At 41.4% G+C, this 21,765-nt stretch overlaps 1 protein-coding gene across 1 annotated transcript in view; it reads right to left on the reverse strand.

The window, feature by feature from the left end:
* The window catches only part of MAN1A1 (mannosidase alpha class 1A member 1), a 156,502-nt gene that overhangs the window by 66,927 nt on the left and 67,810 nt on the right, over positions 1-21,765 (reverse strand). Inside the window, exon 4 of the mRNA XM_030886777.2 lies at positions 15,363-15,457. Coding sequence (XP_030742637.1) covers positions 15,363-15,457 — 95 coding nt within the window. The remainder of the gene's footprint in view (positions 1-15,362; positions 15,458-21,765) is intronic.

Here is a 21,765-nt window from a genome sequence, read left to right on the forward strand (position 1 = left end):
AACTCTAAGTCACCTCTTCTCACGGGCCTCAGAAATTCAGATTAGTAAATCCTGTTATTTGAATCCCACTGAATTTAGCCTTCTAATAAACTAATAACAATTTTGGACATTAGCATCAGATGCAAGGGGGCTTTATGAAATTTGTGGAATAGTCAAATGTAAAGCTGATGAAATCTTCCTATAAACGTTTGGAGACTTAAGCTCCTGAAGTATTTTCTGACATATTTCTTATTAAGACTTATAACTCACCACAGCAAAGCCTTGATATAATTAACAAGGTTTTCAGACACACTACCACAGGTGGCCCTTTAGAGTGGAGAAAATTAAAACAAATAAAGACGATTGTATCACAAAGTCATTAAGTTTGTCATATTTCCTACACCTGGATAAAATGAACTTAGAATTTTCTTTTACAGCAATTAAAAACATATAGCCTCAAGAGTAACTTAAACAGAATCAAAGTCCACTTATTTTAATGAGACATTCTTTCCATGATAAACTGCCAAATGGTATGCAACGGCTCTGGCCTGAATAAAGATAATGACTTTTGGAAACTTATTGTTTATGGCAGAGCCTGTGCAGTGTAAGTCTCGACTCAATTAGGGGGCAGGAGGGAGCCTTCATCAAAGCTTCTATTTCCATATTTTCAGTCGACAAATAAAGAAAACAGCTTTATTGGAATTAAATATCCAAATATACATTGCTCCCCTTTTAAAAAAATACGTTTACATCTTACATCTCCTATCACAATCCAGACATTCATGCAGTGTGTCAAGCACATTTACACATCTGCCGCTATCGTTTTCAAAGTATTCTCTTCCCACTTGAGACCCTGATATCAGCTCTCCATTTCTTCCCCGTCCCTAACCTGCCCTCCCTCATGAACCCTTAATAAGTTACAGATTATTTTTTCCATATCTTACATTGTCCTCTGTTGCCCCTCACCTACGTTTCTATTATTCGTCCCCCTGGGAGTGGGTTCTAGAATAATCCTTGTGATTGAGTCCCCTTTTCTCCCCCCACCTTCCTCTAATCCTCCCCTGGCCGGCCCTGAGGGGCTCTACGTAAGAGATATGTAGTTGTGGAGTTCCCACAATGAGGAGAGGCGCGGAGTCCGACCTTCACTAATGCCACAGCCATCTTAGTCCTCCGCCGCTGCTCTTACAAAAGAGCACCGGGAGTAGCTTCAGGAACAGGAATTTCCTTTGTCATCTTTAACAAACAAAAACCCAACAAACCAACCACCCCGAACACTAAACTCGCCAACGTCAGTCAGAGTGGCGTCCGGTGGTGTGGTTCTTTCGAGGTGGGCTGCTAAGGCCAAGAAGTCAGCAGTTGCTCCTCAGGGAGAAAGAGCAGGCTTGGGCAAAGGCAGCTCTACCCTGCCCTACAGTAGGGTTGCTACGGGTTCTCAGGAGACAAGAGATCCAAAACTGGGCACATTCTGGGTCTAGAGGAAGTGCTTTCTCTCTGTGGGCTCTGGAGGAAGGTCCTGCTCTTGGGAGAGGGATCCCCCTCCCTCTCTGGGCTCTTGCTGGTTTCATCTCTGTTAAATCTCCAAAGAGGTTGATTTAAAACACATTCTACACCAATGAGATCTAATTAACACAACAAAGAAAACTGATTCACAGATGGGATAATGCTACAGGGGTTAGGATTTACAATATATTTTTAGGGGGGATAAATACTATTCAATTCATAACAATTTTCAAATATTTTTGAAGTATTTCAGTTTGTGTGCTGTGGGATGGCACCCATGTGATTAATTTTAAAACTAAGCCCTTTATACAGTAGAATAATTACAATACTTAGTGAAGACCTGGAGAGTGTGCATGAAAACAGCTACAGCACAGATATTCCATTGATCTGATGCAGAATTTAATCAAGAGCTGTCATTTCGCAAAAGAAATGTATCCTACAATTGCCGATGTCTTCAGACAAGTGTTTCCCAGTACAGCTGTCTACCAGATAATTCAAAAGAGAAAATAGAAAAAGAGAAGACAACATATTCGATTTACCACTTTAAGATAAAGGTGACAATTTAACACTATTTTTCTTCTTCCAGTTGGCCTTATGTAAGGAATGCATTAAACGGAAAGATAATATAGAAGGTGATTGTTTAAGATACTGCTTGTGAAGCTGGATCATCTTTAAAACATATTTGTATCAGCCTTGACAACTCAGTTGTGTAACTTGTTTTAAAATCTCCCAAAGGAAGAGTGTCAGTGAATTTGAACCCATTAAAGAAAGAAAATTACGTGTATGGGCGTGTATGTGCACAGCACCTATAATTTGCAAGGACAAATGATGATATCAAGGCAGACAGGAATCTACTAAAGGAATTTGAAGATCATTCTTTGCATAACGAATGGGTAGGATTTAAAATAAACATCTTGTTTTAGGAAGGTCACCCAATAGCATACTTCCTCCATTGACCCAAGGAGCCCTGGTGACTAAGCACTCAGGCTGCAAATCAGGGGACTATCTCTAAATATTTACACTTGGAACCCCTAAGGGAAGGGTCTGTTCTGGGCTATAGGGTCACCTGGGTTGGAATTGGTTACATGGCAGGCAAGTAGTTTAATGTTTTGGCTTACTTACTCAAAATAACTCTGCGGCTTTTTCACCAGTCTAAGTGTTAAAATCAAGCTTTGGAATAAACAATACAGAGTAAGATCTTTTCAAATCACTATACCCCAGCATTATGTTCACATAAAAATGCAGTACAGTGCTCTACCAGTTATCATTCTTGCTGTCAGCAGCCCCTGCATTCCCTGTGACCACATGGAGAACATAGGCACAATGGGATCGGGCCATTATAATCTGTCAGATTTTATTTTTCAGGATTTATTGCCAAGTCTCTTCCCAGGCTGTCCCAGTCTAAAAGCTCCACAGGAACCCATCGAGCTTCCTAAGAACAGACCAGCTCTAGCCAGCAGAGGAGTCTGTGTGCTGGCCAGAAACGAAACCTGGGCCTGTTACATGAAAGGCAAGAAGTCTGCTTCTAAGGTACAGTGTCCTTATTAATGTACTTTTTGATGATTTGTGAACATTGCATTGCTTCTTCTACTGTTAATCAGTTTACTATTTTATTTTAAAAATGTTTTAAGAGGAATATGCCACGTCAGTACAGTGTTTATATAAAAAACCAAAAAACCAAACTCACTGCCATGGAGTTGATTCTGACTCAGCAAGTCTAGCGGACTGGGCAGGACTGCCACTTTTTGGGGGGGTAGTAAGCCTCGCCTTTCTCCCACGGAGTGGCTGGTGATTCCCAACTGCTGACCTGGCGGGTGGCAGCAGGTGACCCCACTGGTAACCAACACCACCAGGACTCCTTTGTGTAGAGAATGCCTGTATATAATTCACAACGACCGTAAGAATATCTTTTTTTGGAGGCGATTGCTCCAATGTACCTTACTAAAGGGAGAACAATTTTAAAGCAGAATGCCTGCCACTGGTCTGTGGTCCTGCTAGTACTGTGGCGTGAAAATTCCTATACTATCAGGCAATGAGCAAGGGTAACTTGCATGTGAATACTGGACAGCTTAAAGTTCTGCATTTATACAGGGTTCACTATTCTTTTCCTGTTAAATTTAAGTGCCTTGATTTCAACACCTCGCAATTAATAAAACCTAGATGACTAAATCCTTACCTCATATTCATTTTAGGTTATTTCAATAATTTTAAAATAACCCTGTGCAGCTGGGCACTTCCATTGTGTGTGTCCTTTTGTTGTTCCAAATGATGACAATTAGTAATAGGGCTGTAATGCTCTGTTGTAAAGGGGACATGTGAGAGGTCTGCTAGAATTACAGATGTGTGCACATGACATGTACACACAAAATTCCTCACCCCAAAACCCATTCTTCACTGATAAGGTCTGATTTAGAGGAAGGTGGTGTGGGAGGCAGCTTTCCAGTGATTTTAGGAGAGCTCAGTAAGCGCTGCCAGCAACTCGCCTGGGATTCGACGCTTTTGGGTCTAGATGGCTTCCAACTCAATTCTTTTAATCTAAGTTTTGTTAGACATACCATCCTGATGAGAAACAAGGGTTGGACAGAGAAGATATGTAATCGCATGGCTTTATTCTGTGGAGTTATAATTGCATTCAGTAAAATGTAGCATTGGAAATGCATAGCTCAGTGCACTTTGACAAACATAAATACCTGTCACACTATTTGTAAAGTGCTGGAAGCAGGATTCACACTCCTGCACAATCAGCCCATAGGAATTGGCACTGTCAAATATTTGAAAATATAGCAAAGCTGCAATTCATAATTCATTCATTTTCTAATGTCCATTTGCAGAGTGCCTGTGAGGTATAAAAAGGCACTGCACTGAGAGCTCCGTGGGACAACTAGCAGAACAGGACGTTCTATTGTTTCAGAACAGAGAAGGTGTCCAGCCAAGGTCCCGGGCCCAGGAAAGCAGAGTGAGGGTACCGCTGAGCAGGTAGTAGTTTGTCCAAGGCAGAGAGTGAGAGTCTCTGGCAACATTCGGGGGTGACAAGTAAACTCACTGATCTTTGACATGAATAAAGCATATCATGTTTTAAAAGAAACACACCACTCTCCGTGTTCCTCATATGCCGTATTCCCGTACAGCTATTAGAAATGATATCCAGTGTAAAATGGTTTCTGTGACTTTTAGTGTTCTCCTGGGGGGGCAGAAGTGATTTATACTCAAAATTTGGAAAACTGCTCACTGATAAAGCCATTATAGTAATTGCATTGGTTCTGTTTATTAATTTGTCACAATTAAGTCAATAAGAGCTTTACTAATGTCCTATTACTTAATTAGTTTTGAAAGTGATTATCTTACGAACTCGACTTAATTGGAAGCCTCTCAATTTACAAGGTACATTAAACTCTCAGTAGCATCTTAAGATTATTCAACATATGCAGGTCAATTACCAGTAATCACTGTTTTGTACAAATGTTCCATAAAGACATGGCGTGACATGACGAAGAGGAAAGGGGAGTGTTAATTAATAATGCTGAGCCCCAGTTGGTATTTTCAAAACTAAAGGGCAACATGAGCATTCACGTGAAGTCTTCCTGAAACGGGTCTGTTGCTAAAACGGAATAAAAGGAAGCGAACAACGCTCCACCTTACAGATGAAGATAATTTGTCATGATTGCTAAATCACCAAATGGCACTGCCTGTACTCAGGCCCAGCTGCACATTAATTTCCACATTAGTAAATTACAATTAATTCTTAGTATTGCTCCATCGCTTTTCTTCTTTCAGTTAATAAAGGAGACTGCAATCAATTATTGTTCATCCCATGCCCCCCCCCCCCCAATGAGCACAAGCAGGAAACATCACGGACTAGTTAATACACCACTGAGATTTTGATGCTTTTAAAAATTACTGCCTGTAGTGTAAATATTTTATATTGACCTTCCAATTCTCACCCCAAGACTCAGTGCAGCTTAGCTGAATATTTACAATCATTAACAATTGTAAGGCCTGATAAAAGAGCCCTGAAAGCAGTGCTGAGTTTCAAACACCTATTGGAGCTATTTCATGAACCATTAAACCAAACCTATGAATTAAATACTTGAAAAGTGTGTCCCACACCCAGAATATAAGCCTTGTCTTGAGATTAAGCTTGGGAAAAAACGATTGCTGGTTCATGAGCAACCGGAGGCAGGCGGTTTCTTGAAAGGGTCCCTGCAGTGGTAATATGTGAGTGTGTCACATAGGGCACGTGTTCTCGCTTGTTCCTAACCTAAATCCTGCACACAGAATAAACTTCAGGCTGCCAAGGCCAATTCACCAGGTGTGTGATTACAAGGAGCCAAGTTGGCTCTGCTGAACACTAACACTGTGCATTGAAAAACGAGATGCAAGCTCCTTGGATTTTATTGCTTTCAAACAACTGTGATTGCCCTTAAACAAAATCATCCTGGTGAGACAACTGCTTAAAGAGTGGTAGATGGTGTGGGAAAAGCAGTGGCCAGATTGAACAATTCAGCCCCAAAACTTTGTAGCCACCCAGGTTCTAATGTCCCAAAAATTGAAGGGTGAGGAAGGACCCATGACAGACTTCCCACATACCACTCATAGTTTTTTGTTTTGAAAGATTCAAATAACCCTCTTAAGAATATATGATTAAGGGCTAAGTTCTCCATAGGCTATCTTTGAGAAACTTCTGATCCTTAATTACTTCAGTTTAGTTTCTAAATGTAAGACCTCCATTTGGCAGCATCCAATCCACAGTTCAATAAGATGCCAGCTGGGCTATGTTCATTAAGGTCTTGCTCTTATCTGCCAGCAGCACAGTAGAAGGGTCTGTGGCAGGCGGTGATTGCTAGTGAGAAAGGGCAAAAGGTGGTGAAGCAACGAAGACCCCGAGAACCATATTTAGAAACAGATCTGGATTGCTCCCTTCTCCAGGAATGAAAGACACCCCAAAACCCATGTACCGAGGTGTTAACTTCAATTATGACCAGATGAGTGGAAAGAAAGTAAACTGTTCAGGCATCCCGAGGCCCTTCATGGTCCACTGCCCCACAATGAAGCCACACGGCACAGCATCCTTTGTGCCAAGTGTTGTTATTACTAGGTGTGCAGGGGACTGCTATTTTTAGGGGCTAGTGAGTTGGTTCAGACTCATCGTGGCCCCATGTGAAGCAGATGAAACAGCACCCCGTCCTAACCATCCTCATCTTTGCTCTTATGTTGAGCCCATTGTCACAGCCACTGTGTCAATCCATCTTGTCCAGAGGTCCCCTCTACTTTACCAAGCATGATGTCCTTCCTTCAGGGACTGGGCTCTCGTGACAACATGTTCAAAGAACATGTGATAAAGTCTAGCCATTCTTGCTTTAACCCTCTGGCTGTACTTCTCCAAGACGGAGTTGCTTGTTCTTTTAGCAGTCGTAGTCCTTTCAGTATTCTTCTCCAGAACCATAATTCAACACCTCAATTCTTACTCGGTCTTCCTACGTCAGTGTCCAACGTTCACGTGCATATGATGCCCGGGTGACGACCGTGGCATGCTCAGGGGCACCTCGGTCCTCAAACTAACATCTTTGCTTCTCTACACTCGAACCAGGTCTTGTGAAGCTGATTTACCCCTGCAATGCGTCATTTGTTTTCGTGACTGCGGCTGACTTGCTCTGGTTCCTTATCTCTTCAGTCTCAAGAAGGGAGGCTGCGCACAAGTCCATTTAAATCAAGAGTCACCTTCCTTACTGTCCACCTGTAATAAATAGATGCCTTCAGTTTGATCACATTAACGGTGTGCCTGAAGCTGGTGAGGGAGGGAAATGATCTCATAATCACTCCTTGCCCTCCTGAGCTCTGCTGGGAGGATCACTGTCGCTCAGCCGTGCCCCCTGGAATGCCCTCAGGTACAGGGCCAGCTCACCAGTCACCTGCAAGGAGGCACTTTGTCTGAAGCCACAAGAACTGCTTTGCAGAGACCCTCTGCCTCTTAATAGTTAACCCTTTAGCAGTTAATTAAAAATAGCTCCCCCTCCCCTGTGCAAAAAAATAAAAAGGTCCAAATTTTGCTTTGTGTTTTATTGAGTTGGGTGGAAAATGCAAGGGGAAAAGGAGTTTATAAATTTGGGGGTAATTAATTACTGTCTGGAATCAGTTGCTTTCTAGAAGAAGCAACGAACTGCTTAAAGTTAAGTGGGAACTCTGAGTTATTATTAACAAACACAAAGTCATCACAGGAACAGAAACTCCCTGCTGGGGATGTCTGGGGATGGTTCCCTCATCGAGCAGATCTGAGACGGGAGAACTGAGCGGCTTCGATGGCTCAGTCATTCTTTATGACAGTGGTTTTCAGAGTGTGGTCCCTGGAGCCACCGGCATCAGCTGGGATCTAGTCAGAAATGTAAGTTCTTGAATGTCACCAAAAACCAATATAAGAAAACACTCTACTAGGGGCTGGGAGGTCCACAAAGAAGGCGTGCTAGCTTAAAATACTTAGGAAAACTAACTCTGTTTTTATATCTAGATTTGGTGGACCTTGTCTTTGAATTCTTAGTAGATTCATAAAACAGGAATAAAGGATTAACTGCGGTGTGCAGCTCTGGTTTCATACTCAGTTTTCTATGACAGCAACAGAACATTTTTAGAATACTTAAGCAATGTTTTCTCTCAGAATACTAATACATCATTGAATCAGGTTGATGTGCTTATACTCAGAATATTTGCTTATCACTATTTTTAGCATAATATATCATAAGTATCATAAGAAATTATATATTGCTTCATCTTTACACATATTGTACTTTCCCCCAAAATCGGGAACCAGAAACTACTGATAAAACAAACAAGCAAACAAAAACTACAAATATTTTCAAATTTAAGAATATAAAGCTTGTATTTCAATGTCAGGTAAAATCACTGGGGGAGATATGAAGACTACTAAAAAATATTTACCCTAGTTAAGATTGTCTTTCATAGTTTGTATCTACTAAAATCAACAAGCGATAACTTAATACTGAATCATTTTATACCTCAGTGATAAATTGGGTTTTGCGTCTAAGTGGTTTGGTGACTGACGTTTATTAATCTCCCCTGATTTGATCTACTAGCATGTGATCAACTCCATGATGGGATCTGCTGTGAACAGTCAAGTACCTGTAAGTTTATTAATCCCCTCTGATGCGATCTACTAGCATGTGATCAACTCCATGATGGGATCTGCTGTGAACAGTCAAGTGGGGAGTGGAATGTCACCCCTTTACTCAGGCCGCAGTATTGATGCCATTGAAAGAGGCTTCCTCAGGGGTGTGCCCTATTCCCTATATAAGCAGACACAGTGGGAAAGCTTTCTTGCTTTTTGCTGGGGCCGGACTGTGCGTCTGGACCATAGACCTCTAATTCATTGGACTGGAGTCAGTGGCCTGCCACAGAGGCTTCAGTGTTCTGCCATTTGACTTGCCAATTTGGACTCATTTGCCTCGACAATCCCCACCTGTAGCTTTCCTGCCTACCTGGGGTTTATCAGCCCTGGCAGCTATGTAAGTCAGAAGTCTCCGGCCTAACACCTGACCTACAGACTTAATGCCTGCCCAGACTTGGACTTGCTCGCTTCTATAATGACATGAACCATTTACTGATATGAATTTCTTTATGTATGTACATATGCGTCACTATTTTTGCTTCTCTAGAGAACTTAGTGTAACACAAACTCCAAAATATTAAGAAATCCAATAAAGGTGCTATTGTCTTTTGTTAAAATATACTTCACTATACTCTTCAGACAAGATAATATGCCACAATTAGAAAACATCAAGCTATGTACCAACCTTAATTAAAGCCCCATTTTAGTTAAAGTCATTTGCAATTTAATTATAAAAATATAAAACCACACTGTAACTAAAGACAAAATATTCATTTATTTTGGATAATAAAGCTAGTCAGTAAATAAACCTGGCAAAGAGGAAATAAAAATAGGTGAGGGCATGGTATTTCATTCATCAACTTGTGGACTAATAATGGGAGTCTATATGGAGACTGGTTATTAACCAGCATATGTTTCAATGGTGTGTAAGAAGTTGATAGTTCTACTACCTGATATAACCACCAGACATGTCAATTCAGATAAACACGTGATACAATCGTATACAGGTATGGCTCACATAATGAGTATGATATGCTCTGTGAAATACAATGCTCTGTGATCCAAATGTCATGAGAACAGCATTTTTAAACAGTACGTATGCTTGCACATGAGAGAAAGATGGGTCTTTCTACTCACCCAAAGAGTTACAGTCTCAGAAACTCACAAGGGCAGTTCTACCCTGTCCTACAGTTCTCTATGAGTTGGTACCAACTTGATGGCAGTGAGTGGGATTTTTTGGCTTATGCTTATATATATTCCATACACATATGAGATGGCTTCAAAATTTTGTGGGAAAAAGAAGAGCTGATATCAAGGGCTCAAATAGAAAGTAAATGTTTAGAAAATAATGATGGTAGCATATGTGCAGATAAGCTTGATACAATTGATGTATGTATTGTTATAAAAGCTATTAAGAACCCCCAATAAAGTGATCTTTTCATTAAAATAAAATAAATTTTAAAAATATTGTGGAAAAACAGAATTGAGAGAAAATAGAATTTTTCCATGAGCTTTTTGAAACTTCCACTTATAAAATTGAAGTAATTATCTTATAAGCTGGACTTGGCTCTCCATTAGTGCCTGGAGTCTTAGGGCTATAAACCTGAGTTTGCAATTGGCTGCTTGGCGTCACTCAGCATTTTATGAGTGGACCCCCGGGAACCTAGTCTGAATCAGATGTCCTCAGGGACTGAACAAAGTGCCCACAACCCCTGAGGGAATCAACCATGGCACAATTGGCAAGAGATGCTCTCCCACTGAGCCATGGACAACTGCAGCCAGGCTGCCGCCACAGGGGCGGTAGGTCCTATCACAGCTCACAGCTGGAGGAGTTGCAGCTGCAGCCCAGCTGTGGCTGCTGTGGCCATGCCAACCTGGCCTTCTGGTACCCTTATAAGCAAGCTCCTCATCCCCACCTCATGGAAGTATATCAGGTCCGATGTTGCCTGAACAAACGTTATGCGGTGCATACCTGTAAAGCTAAAACTAACTCATTTATCAAGAAGGATAGAATGATTATTAGGAAAGCTTAGCCTGTGTGCTCTATTATAGAAATGAATAACGGGAACATTAGCTGCATTATTTTAAATTAAGGATACACTTTAGGAAACCTAAAAATCTAATAATTTTACTCTACCTAGGCTGAATTGTACCTAGCAAATGGAAATGGTGATATACTTAATTTTACAAGCCGCAGAGGTGATTTTTCTTACTCAGATTTGAGGGGAAAAAAGTGTATTGCTGATAGTAATAACAAGATCAGACATCAAACTCTGACATATGCACATTAGAGAAATTGAGTTCTACCAAAATCTAATCTGCTAAAAAGGCAATGATTTTCTTTTAGCAGCGAAGTTATGACACATACGCATCTTCCCTCTACCACTGTATTGGCGACAAGCGCATATTAGTCTTGTCAGGTCCTGCATACAACACCTAAGTTGTTTTTCAATCAAATTATTTATTGTTATTAAATCACAATTCCTATTACCTGAAAAGTGGATATGGCAGTTCTTCAACAAATAATTTATCGTAAATGTAGCCAAAAGAGATTAAAGACAAACAAACCAAACCCCCCCACCCCGCCTAATCCAGATTTGGGACACAGTTCCTACTGCAGCACACGAGTAAATTATTTAGTACCCTGCATATTCTCAATTTGAACAAATGCTGAAAATCCAACTTGCCTTCTTAGTGTTTTGGCTTCAAAGACATAGATCTAACCAGTTGAAAATACTGCTTGCTTTAGATCCAACCCGGTAAGAACTTGCTCGCTCTCTCTTGGATGCAGATGAACATTTACCAGCTAAAGTATACTAGTGTACACTACAACATAAATTAGACATTCTGCTTTGCCAACCAGGCTGTGGACCCCTTGAGAGCAAATACCATGTTTGTTATCTTTTTGAATAAAGTGAAGAAAAACAAACAAACAAAAATTTCAATATGCTCAAAACCTGCCTGGAATCTTCATCAGAGTAGAGACTCCAATACTTCCCCCCCCCCCCCAGAAAGTAAAGGCTGAGAAACTTATTTCTTTAGGCAGTAATAACCTATAGACTAAAGAAAACTGAACAAACAATACCAACAAAGTCACATTTTTATTGACATCCAGGCGTCGCAAAGAGAGACACCCATCACCGCTGTCAACACTGAGAGCAGAAAGCAGAACTGGGATATTGCAACTAGCACAGCCTGTGCCTCTCCCGTCAAAATGCTTGCCAAGAACTTTAGAGCCGGGCAGCAGAGACCATGTGACACTCTGAAACATATCCTCAAGTAGTCTTTTCCTCTTGGCATTCTTCTACAAACACTCCCTTGGTCGGAGAAGGTAATTAAGAAAATATGGTTTTGTTAGGCATACACTTCCCCCTCTCGTTTGAGGCGTCAGCTTGCAACAGCCTTCAAAACTACAAGAGTCTCCAAACCAGGTGTCCCTTGTCCCCTGGCCCATACTGTGAAAATGGATTCAGAAGCAAGCACACATGTGTACTGTCGACGTGAACAGCGCATCCTGAAATGTAATTCTTGTCGGTAAATATGAAGTCTTGTTTTCTTCCCCTACAGGGAATTTCTTCAGATGAAAATCAGCTTTACAGCGGGAAGGAGCGCGGGTTAGAGGAGTGCCCATGATCGGGCAAGGGGACGGGAGGAATGCTAGGGGATTGATATTACAACCAACTTGGCCAATGTTTATTGTGTGAATTTGGGCAAATAACTGCTATTTAGCAAACGGGAATGAGAGTGGATGAAATATACAATAAAAAATTCATGCAAGTTGCCAGGAACAAATTAAAAATATTCTTATCAGCTGCCAAATGGTCACCTAATTTCCTCTAGCTTAATTTGAAAATAGCAGAGAAAACACAAATAATGGCGTACTATTTTTTCACAATCACTGTTTTCTTTCACATAATCAATTTTCCTATCTTTGGAATGAAAAACAAAAATTCTAATATAAAATAACATAAATACAATATAAGATCTTATAAAGCTTTTTGAACATCATGCTAGTGAGTTTTCAGGAACCATAGATATGAAAGAGACAAAAGGATTAATATCTTTATAAATATTCCTCTGTGTACTGAAACACATCTGTACTATTTACTAAAGATATTAAATCAAGGAACAATTTACTTGGTTGTTGTAAATAAACACCAAGTTAAATATGTCTTTCAAAAATCCAATTTATCATATTCAGAGAATAATTAGAAGTTAACAGTGCCTTATCATAATTCACTGAATTTTTGCAAAAATATCAGCCTATGGCCCTTTCTAGAAAGTTGAATAAGGCCATTAGCCAACTTTATTGCCTTTGAAAAGCACTAAGAACTAATTCCATAAAACCTTACAGTAGAAGGTTTGAGCAGTCACTTACTCCAGGATTTTAAAAATACAGATGATCTCTTGTAGTACTCTTAACTTTATGTAATTATGCAAAACTCTGTGTACTCAGAAACGTGCAGTTTTTGCTAAGGTCATGTTTTATCATAATGTCAAAGTGGTCTGTGAACCCCCGAATCACGGAGTCAGCCCACATTCCAGATTAAAAATAAGCTTGTTGTGTTCAACCACGGACCTGATTCAGGCAGATCTAGAGTGGCCATGAAGGCCTGGAACCAGCGCTTTAGAGAACTAAAAAGCTCAGTGCACTCTTCTGCTTATGCACTTTTCTCAGAATATAGGTAATGAAAAACGTGATCATTTTGCCTAGTATATTTGTGAACAGATTTCATTACAGTTAAGAGACTAGTACCTTGACCAAAATACTACCAACAGATACAAAGTCTTGGAAATTGATATAGAAGTTCTAATAAAAAAAATAAATAAGGAATTATGGGACTTCATACCAACACCAGGCTAATCTCATACCCAGTCCTGTGTTAAGACCCTGCAGCATATACTGTGATCTTCAAGCTAGCAGAGAAAGCCTGAGGACCTCTAAGGGAAAATCTGATCCTGAGACGCCACATAACACACAGTAGCACACCTATGTATTGGGCTGTGAATAGCAAGGTCAAACCCACCAGTCCAAACCCACCAGCTGCTCCTACAGAGAAAGATGAGCCTGTCTACATCCATAAAGGGTTAGTCTTGGAAACCCACAGGGGGCAGTTCTACTCCGTCTTCCAGGGTCGCTGAGTTGAAATGGACTCAGTGGCAGTGAATTGAGGTAGAATTGTGGCAAGAGAAGTGGAGTAGTGGGTCAGAGTTTGGGCTGCTAATTGCAAGGTTAACAGTTTGAGACCACCAGCTGCTTCTAGGGAGAAATAGGGAGAAAGATGACGTTAGCTACTCCTGTAAAGATTTTTACCTCGAAAACCCACAGAGGCAGTTCTGGCCTGTGTGTATAGGAAGGTCTCGAGGACAGTGAGTTTGTGTTTTGTTCTTTCAGAGTTGTGGATCCTCTCTCTATCTCACTGTCTCCATGCCTGCACCCCACTCTAACCACATGACTGACACACACACACACACACACACACACACACACACACATACTACAGGTAGGTAAAAAATGACATCTCATGGTCTACATATGATTTAACTGGTTCTTAGCTAAAGAAAACAAAGACTACTAACAATGATTAATCTCCTAAGTGGTGTTAATGAAAGAATATACCTGAAGTAATTAAGAAATAAATGTGCAAACCACCCATTGCAACCTCTGGGTGCTTTTAAAGAGAAAATGGTTTAATTTGTTCCTATGCATGAATATGTATAAACACCAAGGGACAAATTCTAAATATATCATTTACTTACGGTTTGATGTTAGGCAAGATACTTTTCTCCTTTGTAACCCAAGTTTCTTATTAGTGAAATGGAAATAACAATAATATCTATCCTATCAGTTGCCATGAGGGTTAAATGTGGTCATGCTTATAAAGAGTCTACAGCAGTGCCTCACGTTTTATTTTGATAATATCACCTATCCCCACCATCACAAAGAGACACATATGCGACTGGTTGTATATGGGTTGAAAGGCGTTAAAAAAAGAAGTCTAAGAAGAAAATTTTTCATTAACAAATGATCATGCTTTCATAAAAACTCAAGCCACACCCTCAAAGAACATTAAGAAGTCTATTCAGCTTGGGATTTTCTTGGGGACACATTTCCATGGACTTGGCATTCCTGGGTTCTTTCCCAAATGGGATAAGCAGTTTGGATTAGAGCAGCTCCTTCTTACAACGGTGGGCTGAGCAGTCTCAAATCCTTCCTGTCTCAGTTGAACCAACTTTCTTGAATGGGGGATCTGATCTCTGACCAACCACAAAACCCACTGCCACTGATTGTATTCCAAGTCATAGTGGCTTTATTTAGGGTTTCCGTGGCTTTGTAAATCTTTGTGGGACCAGACAGCTTCAACTTTCTCTCTTGGAGCTGCTGGTGGGCTTGAACCACAGACCTGATGATTAACAATCCAATGTTTATCAACAGCATCACTAGGGTGTCAATAACTCTGGCAGCTTAAGTGAAGTAAGCGCCTTTAGGAAGTTCTATTTCCTGAGATGTGAAAAGTTTGATTACAGTGTCAAAGACAATGTCTGGCTTGAGAACTCCATTGGGGTTGTGCCATCCCACGGCAGGGACCCCTCTGAGGCAAAGAAACAAAGAGAAGTGCAGAGCTTCCCCCACAAAGGCAAGCCCTAAGATTCCCACTGGAGTCAACTGGTTACTGATGTCATTCAGATAGTTACCCATCTACTTGTCAGATCATAATCTGAAATATTTCAACTTAAATACGTTGTCAAAAATGAAGAGTTTTACCTTTTTATATTCAGCAATGCCCAAGGTATTCCAGAAGGAGTATGAAATGCAGGTAGCAATTTTACCCCAAGTTCCACTGCTTTCTTTCGAAATATCTGCAAAGTTAAACAGTTAAATAAGCTACTGTAGCAAGCAAAATGAAACATACTTATAGCACCAGTGGTGGAATAGTACATTTTACTTTAAAATTCTCTGTGGGGAAAAGGAAATGTTTCTCAATTGAATGAATTGCTTCCCTTTTTTGGTAAAGTATTTACTAAGTAAAGCAAGGATGGTCAAGAAGGCCAGCATGCTGTAGGGTGGCTGTCGGCATCTTGGTTGTGCACTAGCGGGAGCGGGGGGTGATTTTAATGATATCAATGTCTGAGATTTCTGTGATCTGGGACCCTCCAGGGATGCCACACAATTCAAAAATGCAAGCCTCCTTGAGAAGCCCTGAGATGGAGGTCAGTCCTGGGCTGAGAATCAGGAGGTTAGCCAGCTTCAGCACATTTGCTTCCTGAGGCAAGAGGAACGGAGAAACCTTAAAAAGACTTAACATGTTATGAGTAGTTGATAGGTCTTATTTTAAGGGTAGGTGACAAGAAAGAGACAGAGTTAAATGATAGATTCTGTCCATATGGAGTTCAGATTGTAGTAGACAAGAAATATCAAACCAGACTCACTGCCATCAAGTCCTATAGGACAGTGTGGAACTGTCCTGAGTTTCCAAGACTGCCAACCTATATGAGAATGGAAAATCTCATCCTTCTCTCCTGGAGCAGCTGCTGGTTTTGAACTGCTGAGCTTGTAGTGTGCAGCCCAACGAGTAACCCACTATGCCACCAGGTCTCTTTAGGCAAGATCATACAGGGACATAAATACTTAAAATGCAAATCAGGTGGAGATATGAAAGGAGAGCTGAATACACAATCCAATGAGTTCAGTAAGGCATTATGGTAGAGTAGCATTGAGATGGGGAATGTAAGCAGCATTTATTTGGAGATAATAGTAGAGGAGTCCTAGTGGTGTAGTGGTTATACATTGGGCTGCTAACCGCCAGGTCAGTAGTCCAAAAGCACCAGCTGTTCCTTGGAAGAGGGACAGTGCTTTCTACTCCCGTAAAGAGTGACAGCCTAGAAACTCACAGGGGGCAATTCTACCCTGTGCTATAGGGTGGCTGAATCAGCATCAACTCAATGGCAACAAGTAGAGAGTGGAGAGGACATTCCTGAAGGGATCAGTAACAGCATAGATCAGAGGAGTGGGACCAGCAAAGAACAGGACGTGGGTCTTTTTGTCTCACAAGAGGACTATTGGTAAAGAAAGTTGGATTTCCACAGCATGTGCCTACCAGGAGCATAAAAGGATAAGATCTTTCTCCATTAAGAGGGGTTTTGAGGAGACAACTCATTTGAACAAAACTTTGCTTCCGCAACATGTATTAGAGGATATCCTTTCACAGTTTAAGTCTTGAAGGAAGAACTGGTGCTCTGTCTCTTTTCCGTGCCTACAGGACAATTGAGGAGGGCGGGTGAAAGTTTACCATTCCCTTTGCTTGCTTCTCAAAGGAGGGAGGCCCGAGCGCGGCTGGGGGAGCACAGCCCAGCAGGGGATGGCAGCCAGCTCTCCCTGTCTGTGGGAGACACCTGCTCACGCTCCCTCCAAGAAGTCACAAGTGGCTTTCCTCCAGAGCAAAGGGTTTCCGTCTAATTCCTGCTTCAAGGCCTGACCTTGTTTGCAAAGAAGTCCAGGCCCAGAGGCTCCCTCCCAGGCTGAAGCTGATCAAGTCATGCCAGTGTTGGGCTGCTTCCCAAGCCCTTCTCTTTCGAAACCAATCAAATCCTCATTTTGTACTGAAACGCAAGGTAAAGTGGGTTTTAACAACTCAGGAAGGACAGTGAGAATGGCTGCGCACCAGGAAGAATGTACTGCATGTTGATGAATGGCGAGCGTAGAAAGTGTGCGCTGGTGTACCCTGTGCTGTCTACATGCTCAGAGGCACAACAACAACAACAACAACAACAACAAAAAGAGTTCTAATACAAAACCTTGGTTGAAAGTCAATTTAATTAATCAGACTTTTCCAGTACACAAAGGATAATAGGTACACATTTGTAGTAGAGAAAGCAGTAAAAACAGAGATAACTTTTGTTAGTTTCTTCCTAAGTTGCAAAATAACTCCCTTCAATGGAGACAATGTGTTGTTTCAACAACTGGTATATGGATGGAGAGGAGAAAGAAAATATCAAAGTTTCATGTTTCTTCCTTACTTTACAGAATTCCAGGTTACCTTCCACCATAAGGGTTTATCTAGTCGTTGCCAGGCCATCTAGGGACCCCTGTGAAGCAATGCCACCCTGTCCACCTGTACGGTCACATGCATCACAATCAATTCAATGGCATCCAACAACAAAGCTTCCTGCAAACTCATTGCTGTTAAGGCGGCTCTGAGCCATAGCAACAGCCCCTCCTGGACAGCTAACCTTTTTTGAAAGATGATGGTGTGTCCTAAACTCGTTAATATAGAGGAGCCCATTTATTTCTCTCTAAGTCCTTTAAAAATTACATTCTTATCCCCACTTTATAGATGGGGAAACTTACACACAGAGATGTTAAGCAACTTGCTTACGATTACCCAACTTGAAGAAATGTAGCTGGATTCAAAAACATGTGTTATAACTTCCTGGCCAGAACCCTTATCGCCTATGTCATATGCTTATAGCATCCAAGATGGTATTAATAATGCAGCGTGTCTTCTGTGTTATTTCTTGAAAAGGAGTTAGGAGCTTAAAAAGTTGACTATATTAAGGAGTTTAGGACACACCGTCATCTTTCCAAAAAGGTTAGCTATTGTGTTTATGCTGACAATGAGGGCTTTCATTTTCCAAAGGACTTTCCTTATCTACTGCCGGAGTCTTTCTTGTCTTGGGTTTTATCCAACTACTGTTTCAGTGCCATCTATGAGATTTGTTGTTTTGTTTTTATTCTCATTGCCTCAATTGAACACACACACACACACACACACACACACACACACACACACACAGCGGCTGCTGTCAATTCTGACTCATGGCAACCCCAGGTCTGGAGAACAGCCCCAAAGGGTTATCAATATTGTGGCTTTACAGAAACAAACTGCCAAGTCTGAACCACTAACCTTTGGCTAATAGTACTTTACTGTTTCTACCACTAAGGCTGCCTTCATACGCGTGCGCACATACACACACACACACACACACACACACACACACACACACGAGCATTTATCCTTAGAGGCAGATGGAAAATTAAATTAGCATATCTATCGATTCTGTAGGAGCCCTGGTGGCACCATGGGTACGTGCTCAGGTGCTGTTCCAACCCACCAGCTGCTCAACAAGAAAGAGCTGCACTGTCTGTTTTGGTAAAGAAGGACAGCCCAGGAAACCTTATGGGGCTGTCTGACTCTGTCCGGGAGGGGCTGTTGCTATGGGTCAGAGCTGGCTGAACAGCAATGGGTTTGGGGGAAGCTTTGTTGGTGGGTGCCCTTGAATTGATTTTGATGCATGGGACTGTGCAGGACAAGGGTCCCTAGGTGGACTGTTCTCCTATGGCGTGACTGGTGGCTTTGAACTGATGTATTTGCCATGAGCAGCCAAACACGACTACAGAAGCCATGCGCATGCTAACTCAACTCTCCATTTTTACTCTAGTTCTGTACTTTTATTATTTGTAGAGATCATCATGATGTGGGTGCTTTGTTGTCTTCTGAAACATGTCTAAAACAGAATGATTGATTTAACGTTCTGGGAAATTTCCCTTAGTTCCATCAGTGATACTACTGTTTGGTCAATCCCCGGGTCATGAGAGAACAGACATTTTAACTTTTGATTTTTTAGTTTCAGGAGTCAGGTCACTATTGTACACATCTCCGAAATGTCTCTTACACAGCTCACTCCCGCTCTCTGACACCAGCAGAGTCTGTGTTCATTACCAGATAGAAAAATAGCACGATTAAAGAGAAAAGTCAAGTCCCACCGAATCTCCTGCTCTCATTTCTGTTAATCGGTTTCTGAAAGTTGTACGATAAAAAGATTAAGTATCTGAGTTAGTTAATAGTGCCAGACTGGCCAATAATCACATGTGGGGCTAATTGAAAGGCGGAGGGATAAATGGGTGGTAAGCCTCGCCTTTCTAGTTCTCAGGTCTCTTGCTTTGTGATGGTCGCACCAGGGTGCAGCTGCCTTAGCAGTTCCCTGCTTCAGCTTGCAAGATTGACTTCATACAAACCATCCCCAAGGAGAAGCTACATGGACCTATCCCGATGCAGCCCTGGGTGCTGGAGCAGCCGTGTGGAGACCCCTGCTAGTGCTGAGATGCTTATTCGTTCATTGACTCAGCTTTCCTCCTGCAGTCGGCATCATTGCCCCTGTTTTGTGAGGTGGAGGACTTTGTGGACTGGTGTTGGGTTAGTGGGTTAATGTTGGACTTGTGGGCTTGGGCAGCATTGGGATGTTTTCGTGATGCAAACTTTCTTTACATAAAACTCTCTCTTATACATGAGTTGCTGTGGATTTGTTTCTCCAAAGTACCCAGACTAATGCAGTATCTCTTTTGATCGTACAACTTTCTTGTTCTCTGTTGTCAAAAATACCGAGTCAAACGTGCTCCAGACTTTTCAAAGGCCTCAATTAATCAGAGCTCCCTGCTATACAACCACTCCCCCCTCTTTCAAAGATCACTCTGACTCCAGCTTGAGTCTTTGTGGTCTGAAACGTTCACTCAAATTTAGTCTGCCTTATTGTCATATTTGCAGTTTCTCATCTGTCTCCTACTGGCTAATCAAATTCAGCTGATCTTCAAAGGGCAGGTCCCAACTCCAGGTCAGGATCTTTGCCGAATGAGTTTCCACAAGAACAACCAGCGTTACAGGGTAATTCGTTACAGAAGGCAAGATACAGTTATCTTCAGGGTTCCCTGTATACCCAAGGCCTCCTCCCTTTCTAAAGGCGGGAGAACGACCTCTAGTTCTCCTTCATTACCTACTATCTGCACTCAGGATCAGTCATTTTATTTACATATTCGAGTTCCACCCCAGCTTTCCGAGGAGATGAGAAAGTACTTAAGAGTGTGACTTAACAGGCGAGGGCAGAGGTGCTTTTTCACCACCGAGTTGTTCCACTGCAGCGCTCTGTCTCATTCACACTCATATTCAGACGTCAGTCTCCTGTCCTCTCCCAGGACAGACACAGCATCCCAACAACTCCATGTGACACTGGCCAGCCTCTTTGTTGTCTTTCACATGACTTTGCCTATTTCTGCCTTTTCGTTCATCTTCTCCTAATGATTATGCTTGTTATCTAGTTATCGCCGGCGCTCCCCAAAGCTCTTTGAGAACCTGGGCTTTGCCACGCTGTCGCTATGCAAATACCCAGTATCTGACAAAGTAGTCTGTGCTCCACAAATAGTCATTTAATAAATGAATACATTCACCAATATTAATGAATATACCTGGACCACGCTAATGAGAAAGCAGTGGTGTTCCAGTATTTGCCCAATGTTCCGTCCTTTTCAATAGCTTCCAACATCTATAAATAATCATCACCAGTATGAGGGGGCATCAAAAGTCTGTGAGAAAATAGAATTAACCTAAATCCCAACAGAAGTTCCCACAAACTTTTTGAAGCCCTCTGATTTTAGAGTCTCAATCTCAGACACAATTAAAATTTCTTTTGAATAAAATCATTCATGGACCCATTGGCTATTTAAATGAAATCACCTGTGAACTTGATTCAATTTCATTTCTGGACGTTTATGTGCTACTTCCCCTGGAGCCCATGAAGAGAGGTTACTTTTAAGACAGGAAACAAAGATCTTAAAGAGAACATCTTTCTACCTGACATGATGAATATTTAGTAAAATTCCAAATTAGCATATAAAATCAAGATTGTTAAAAGAATGAAGGAGAAATGTCACAAATCATTCCAAAGAGAAATTAAGTTATATGTAGCACATCTTGGGGAATGTGCTGAAGAGCAAATTATCACAAAAAGGACACGAAGTGGTACTTCAGTGCTCCTTTAAATTGGGACAGCCAGGATGGAGAGAGGGTCAGAAGTAAGGACCTTGATCCTAGCTTTGGCTCTGCCTCTGCTTCAATACACTGTCTGGGTTGGTCACCTAACTTCTTCCAGCATTTGGTCTTCTGAGGAAAATGGGAGAGCTCTAAAATTACCTCCTCAATGAAAAAACTAGTATTCAGGGTCAACAAGGCAATTACCAAAAAGAGATGGTCAAAGATGCAAAATTAATTTTTTTTAATTAATCAATTTATTGGGGCTCATACAATTTATCACAATACATAGATCAATTGTGTAAAGCACATCTATACATTTGTTGCCCTCATCATTCCCAAAATTCTCTTGCCCCCTGGGTTCCCGGA

Source organism: Echinops telfairi, unplaced genomic scaffold, assembly GCF_000313985.2.
Source record: "Echinops telfairi isolate 266 unplaced genomic scaffold, ASM31398v2 ScPeMD7_3533;HRSCAF=4204_0, whole genome shotgun sequence".
Taxonomy (NCBI): Eukaryota; Metazoa; Chordata; class Mammalia; order Afrosoricida; family Tenrecidae; genus Echinops; species Echinops telfairi.